The 6,595-nt window shown below is 34.8% G+C and overlaps 1 protein-coding gene across 1 annotated transcript; it reads left to right on the top strand.

Moving 5' to 3' along the window:
- The first annotated feature begins 1,050 nt into the window (after window positions 1-1,050).
- On the top strand, window positions 1,051-2,588 carry LOC145112789 (uncharacterized). Its single transcript, XM_079048913.1, has 3 exons — window positions 1,051-1,240; window positions 1,418-1,659; window positions 2,073-2,588. Exons 1-3 carry the CDS (start codon window positions 1,234-1,236, stop codon window positions 2,586-2,588), a joined length of 765 nt encoding a protein of 254 aa, XP_078905039.1. The 5' UTR covers window positions 1,051-1,233.
- The last annotated feature ends 4,007 nt before the right edge of the window (window positions 2,589-6,595 follow it).

Consider the following 6,595-nt stretch of genomic DNA (forward strand, 5'->3'; position numbering starts at 1 on the left):
GGTAATGACCTCGAAAGGTAACGAACTTTGGTTTTTATCCAAATTTAGGTAATCATGTTTTTTCATTCACATTTGACCATTGAACTTATTTGACATTTTCAAAATATGGTAATATGACTGGTAATTACGGTAATATTACCCTATTATGAACAAGTCAAACAAGTTTATTGGTCAAATATGTACAAAAAAACATGGTTACCTAAATATGGACAAAAACCAAAATTTCTTACCCGTTTTGGTAATATTTGACAAGAACCGTCTCAGGGACTGTGCCCTACGATCAGACTCCGACAGTCAATGAACAATTAGGTTAGGCTTGGTCTAACACAGTTCAGTCACGGCTAGTCATGGGCTAGGCTATGTTGCTAGGTCTTTAAAGCACATACATCATAGCCCCTTAAGCGTATACAACTTAATCCCTAACTAGTTGGGCCTAAACTGAGTTGGTCCAAGACTTGACCATCTCCTCATACACAAAGACCGGACAACCAATTTCATGTCACATCAATGGATCTTACGACTACTTACACTTAACATAAAGAACTCAATATTACCAAAATGGGTAAAGAACTTTGGTTTTTGTCCATATTTAGGTAATCATATTTTTTTCTTACACATTTGACCAGTAAATTTGTTTGATCTGTTCATAATAGGGTAATGTTACTGCTAATTACCATTCATATTACCTTATTTTGAACAAGTCAAACAAATTCAATGGTTAAATGTGTACGAAAAAAACATAGTTACCTTAATGTGAAAAAAAAAAACCAAAGTTGGTAATCTTTCTGGTTCTTTAATCAATCGATGTTCGAAACAAATCACGTAAGTCGTAACATATTAAATTATAAAGAACCATCCGAAATAATAATCAATAAATAAGTAAAGGAACAAAGTTACAAACCCATAAACATTCGTGTAAATCACTCAAACAATTTTTTCTTTATGGTTTCAACCATTCACAATCCTACACGTTACTTTCTTTTACAGTGGTGACTGCATTGGATGAAACCGCTAACATCAGTCATCAGGGTCCTTTTTCAAGCGCAACTCTGTTCGTCCTCTCAAATCACCCGCCGGAGCCCGTACCTACTACATAGCCGTCACTGCAAAACCTTAAATTTCTCCGTTGCTGTACTAATGGAGTTCAGATTGCCAGGATTCAATGGTCAGCTGCAGCACAATCAAGTCTATTCTATACCTTCGTCAAACTAAACCAGCTTCTCCAACAACGCTATGGAAGGTACGCGATTACTGATCATATTCTTTCGATTGACTACATAACCCTGCAAAACAAAGAGGCTTATTCAATTTGGTTTCTCTATTTATGATTTCAGCGATTGTAGCGGAAGTTTGCATGGTGTTTTTTCATGTGTTGTTCTAGTTCTTACTTAAATCCTGATTCGTATGATTTTTCCAGGACCGGTGGATATAAGAGAAACGATTCAGCGCGAACTTGAGAAGGAGATGATACGCGTGAAGATAATAGCGGAGGAAGTGGAGCGTTTTCACGTTTTGGAAGCAGAAGTGAGGAGAGAATTGATGATTGGACGAGAGATGATGGCAATGAAGCGCCGCAGTGGATATCCATCGTCGTTTATGCTAAGGTCTCAGCCTGGTGAAGTTAAGGAGATCACCACCTCACTCCCAAAAGTTGCTAAGGTGAGTATCCTTATTCTCTCCTCTCTCTTTATATATCCATTGATGAATCTGTACTGTATATTCCATTTCTATTGTCAATTCACTGATTTTGAACCAGTTTATTGTAATTCTTTATCCTGTTAAATAGTTTTCAATAGATTAGTTACTTCCATAGAAGGTACTAATATTCATCCTTTCATCTATGTATTTCATATTCATAGTTCAGTTTATGCATCAACTAACTGAATTCCATTCAAATTCCATAGGTAACCATGTTATAGGCTCTTTAAGATCTGCATAAACAAATGGTTAAACTTGTTAAGATAACCTAGCAGTTTGGAGACTTTTCTCTAATTATATTCAAGAATAAATATCAACATTAAAGTTTGGTGCCCTATCTAGCAACAAAAATAATCTTGAGTTTCTTATTGCAGCCTACCCTGTATGGAGCCGAACAGAAACCACCACCAGCAACACCACCCCCACCGCCGCCATCACCACCACCACCACCAGCAGGTTCAACTGAGCTTACAGAGAAGAAAATGGAGTGGAGGTGTGAGATATGCAATGTTAGAGCAACATGTGAGCGTGGTTTATTGGAACATTTTGCAGGAAAGAAACACAAGGTGAAAGTGGCAACTCTAAGTGTCCAGAATTCTGTTAAGACACAAGATTTAGTGATTAAGAAGTCATCCAAATGGAGATGTGCAATCTGTGATGTTAGTACAACATGTGAACGTGGTTTACATGATCATCTCGCAGGAAAAAAACACAGGGCCAAAGCTGTGGTTGAAGGTCTGAAAGCTAACAAAACTTTCAAGATACAAGTTTTAGTGATTAAGAACTCACCTGAATGTGTTCCAAAGGAAGATAACAAGAAATCTCCACCACCATCAAGAGAGATTTCGAAGAAGAAAATGGAGTGGAAACAAGTCTTTAAAATGGTGTAGATTAAACTTTTATATTATCTTAAAAACGTATAATCAGTAGAAGACGTTGAATTGTGTTCTATCAACTTCACATTTAAGTAAATATAATTCTTTTTGGGAGTTCAATCGTTTTTAAAAATCAGTTATATTTATTAAGACAATGAGGTAAATCTACTATATTAACTTCAATCAAATAAGAATATTTTCTTTTGTTAGTTGACTATTTCATCAAATCCGGTTCCAATGGTTCTGACTGAAATTGATCGACCTTCTTAATAAATTGTTAGTAAAAAAGGGGTATTCATGCATTTTAGATCCAAAGTGGTTGTTAAGAAGGGGGATTTTTCCTATGATCGTTTTATGTTTTGCAAAAATGTGGTTATAACTTATAAGATCCGAATCGGAATCGGAATCGAAAGATCATACAAAAATGGATTAGTCTCTAAATTTGTTTGCATGGTCTTGTTTGTGTAGTATATATATTATAAGGTAGATGTTGATCATTTCATCAATCAGCAATATAATCAACTTTAACTTCTTAATAAAGTAATCATAATATTTGTAAATGCAAATCTTAACAATTAAGATGAAACCATCTTAAGCTGGAATAAAAACAAGATCATCTTGATTATATACAACTTATACGCAACAGATGACAAAGGGACTAACTACGTATCACGATGTCATGTTTAATTCGAGATGAAGAGATAAATTTGTGATGTTCTATAAGGCTTCCTATGAAATGCAATGCCAATTTCGAACTGAATGATCGGATTTTTTTGGGCTCGAGTTCAAACTCGAATGAACAATTTTGTAGACTGTTAATCAAACTTTTTAGCGGAAATTTTAGGGCTTAGAAGACTAAAGACTCAACCATAAAATAAAGACTAAAAATGTGAGACCAGATAAAGATAAATTATATTTTTATAGAGAAATCTGCAAATTTGATCCATTTATTTCTGTTAAAAAAAATTGTTGTTTTGTCTCATGATTTATTAGAATTTCCAACTATCTATCTTGTGTTGTCTACGGTTGAAAACCATGTAAACCTAGCTAGCAACATAAAAACGTATTTATACTTATAAAAACATATTTATATGATGTTTAGTTGAATTTTTTTTTGTGCATAAATACGTTTTTTCTGCATGAATACTTATAATATTAAAAAAAACATACTTAGGGTAAAACATAAATTATTTGTAAACTCAATGGTTTTTCTATTTTGCAAATTCGATTTCATGATAATCTAGAAACTTGATGAGAAAACATGAAAAATAAAATAAAATAACTTGACAAACTTAAAGCATAAACAAACATGAAGTCGTCACACAGATAAAACCGACAAAATTTACCAACCTTAAGGATTTTAATGTTAAAAGCCCTGTAATTAAAAATGGTCGTTGCTATAGTTAAAAGCCCTTTATTAAGTATTAATTTAAGATTTCACTTAAAAAATAAAATAAATATAATAAAGTATATAAAATTCAAAACTTCAATTTTTTTATAAATAATTTATTGTAAGGATGGTTTCTAATATTATGTTGGACGAACTACCTTATAAGCTAACTTATCAATAAGTTATCTCAAGATAATTTATAAATAAATTAACTTATAATCTACTTTATAAACTAAGATAAGCTGCTTTTATGAGTTGAGAAATCTCCAGAAAAGTCCTAAAATTTTACCATAATTTACGAAAAAGTCACAAACTAAATTTTGTTTACGAAAAAGCATGAATTACCGGTAAAAATGACGATTTGACCCCTTTTTCCCGGTTTACCGGTTTCATTACTTACCTGTTTCATTAAAGTCCCATTATTTTATCCTAATTTACGAATAAGTCCTAATTGGCCCTAATTGGGGTTATTGGGATATTGTTGCAAGTAATTGGGTGGTTGTTGGTAAGATGGGTATGAGTATGGTTGGTGATTGTAGATTGGTGGTGGATAAGGTTGGTAGTTAGGATATTGGTTGTAGGGGGGTTGTTGTTGGGGGTACATTGGGTTTTGGTACATTGGAGGGTGTTGGTAATTGGGTTGATTTGGGTAATGTACTTGTTGTTGAACTTGAAAAGCATTGGTTTGAGGTTGGTTGTTTTGGTGGAATTGTTGGTTTTGTGGTTGTTGATAATTGGGTTGGTTTTGAGGAGGGACTTGATTCCAAGGTGGCATATCAATGAGAGGTTCTTGTTGTGGTTGTATTGGTTGATGGGGTGGGGTAATAGCATCTTGATTGTTTGGGTTTGGGTTGGGATTGTGAGGTGGAGTTTGATCCATGGCTATGTAGTTTTCAAACAGAATATCTTCAAAGGATTGAACAACAATTGGAGAACTCGGCTCGGTGTCGGTATCACTTGAAGTGTGAACTTGGTCTTCTATGTTGATTAGTGGAGAAGAGGAAGAAGCTTGAACTAGGTGTTGTTGCTTTGCTTGTTTGGCTAACTTTTTCAACCTTTTTGCTTCTTTTTCAATTTCCGGATCGTAGAGTAGTTCACCGGTTCTTGTAGACCTAGGCATAAACAATCAAATAACAATAACCAATTTCCCTGGCAACGGCGCAAAAACTTGGTGGGTTGTCAAGTCCACCAAGCAAATTACACCATTTTTTTGTAAATAAAAAGTAATATAATGGTAAAAAGGGGTATCGATCCTCGGGGAAATGGTTGTATTCAATCACCAACGCAATCTAAAAGAACTATTGTAAATAAACTAACTAACTACAATTAAACTAAAAGGGGGGGGGGTGTTATGATTGGTTGAAGACTAAAAGACTTGAATAACTAAAAACTTGCAATTAAGCAAGATAGTGAGATGCTCAAATGTTGGGAACAATTGGTTAACCAAGACAATTCAACACAATGAACATTTGTGTGCTTATCATTAGGATCCAACATGAAGCTTATCATTCATCCCAAATTGGTTATAGCAATCATGAAGCATGATATGCCAAGATTCCTTTTAGGTAGTATGGAGGTTGGGGAAGCCCACAACACACCTTCTTAATCAAGATCAAGGGTTTAATTAAAGCAATTGGACCCAAGAAGTTAATTAGCCTTAAGAAAGAAGGAATCCCCAATTCCAAGAGGATGTCAATGCTTACACATCCATAAAGGAGCTATGATTCATAAACTAGAGATGATTTTTACCATCATAAAGCCCTTGTTCTAAGTTAATTCAATGATTCAATGCAAAACCAAAGAAATAAACTAACAATAGCTCATTCAAGTGTCAAGCTCATGATCAAAGCATTAAACAAGCATAAGAAATATGATCTTGAACCATAAACATAAGATAATTGATAATCTAGCATGAATCCTTCAAAAACCCACAAACATTCAAAGGTTTTAACCAAAGTTAACCAATATAAAGAGTTTAGCCACTCGTGGCAATAGAACAACAATCACAAAAGTCTAATTGCATAAAGAAACTACCAAAAATTTTGGAAAGATGAAGAGAAATGAGTCTTGAGCTTCCAAAATCACCTCCCACAGGTCTCCAATGGTGTCAAATCGAAGTTATGGCTGCTAGGTGTGATCCTCCAAGGTAATGGCAAGCCAAATGACCAAAATGCCCAAACTGGGCAGTTGCGCGGGTACCCGCGCGACGAAAATTCCACCCGCGCAAATGTTGTTGTAATGCTATTGGTCCTTCATTCCACCACTCCACCCTTCCACTACCAAAGATTCCTTTGGTCCCCTCCATATCCATGTGATTTAAATCAACCAATCATCTTTTGGCTTCAAATGTGGATGCTCTAAACCCAAATTAATTATCCATGATCCATCTTCACAAGCCCACTTCATCCAAGACTTTATCTTTTTAAGCCCAAATCTCCTTTGGTGGATCCGCCAAGCCCAATAGTGCCTCGAGAGCCCACAAGTCCGTCTTCACTCAAATCCACAATCGCAATAAGCACCAAAACCCTGCAAAATTCCTCATGCAACATAAAAAGCACCCGGTACGATCCATGCTAAAGAAAAATGAATAAAATACAATGCAATAATGATAAAAAGATCTAAAAATCTAAAA

This window comes from Lactuca virosa, chromosome 5 (genome assembly GCF_052849685.1).
Source record: "Lactuca virosa cultivar CGN04683 chromosome 5, Lactuca_virosa_CGN04683_v6, whole genome shotgun sequence".
Classification (NCBI taxonomy): domain Eukaryota; kingdom Viridiplantae; phylum Streptophyta; class Magnoliopsida; order Asterales; family Asteraceae; genus Lactuca; species Lactuca virosa.

Excerpts from the sequence above, each read along its gene's own strand:
- LOC145112789 (XM_079048913.1), top strand. Across the intron at positions 1,660-2,072 it reads CACTCCCAAAAGTTGCTAAG|CCTACCCTGTATGGAGCCGA; the intron begins GTGAGTATCCTT and ends TTCTTATTGCAG.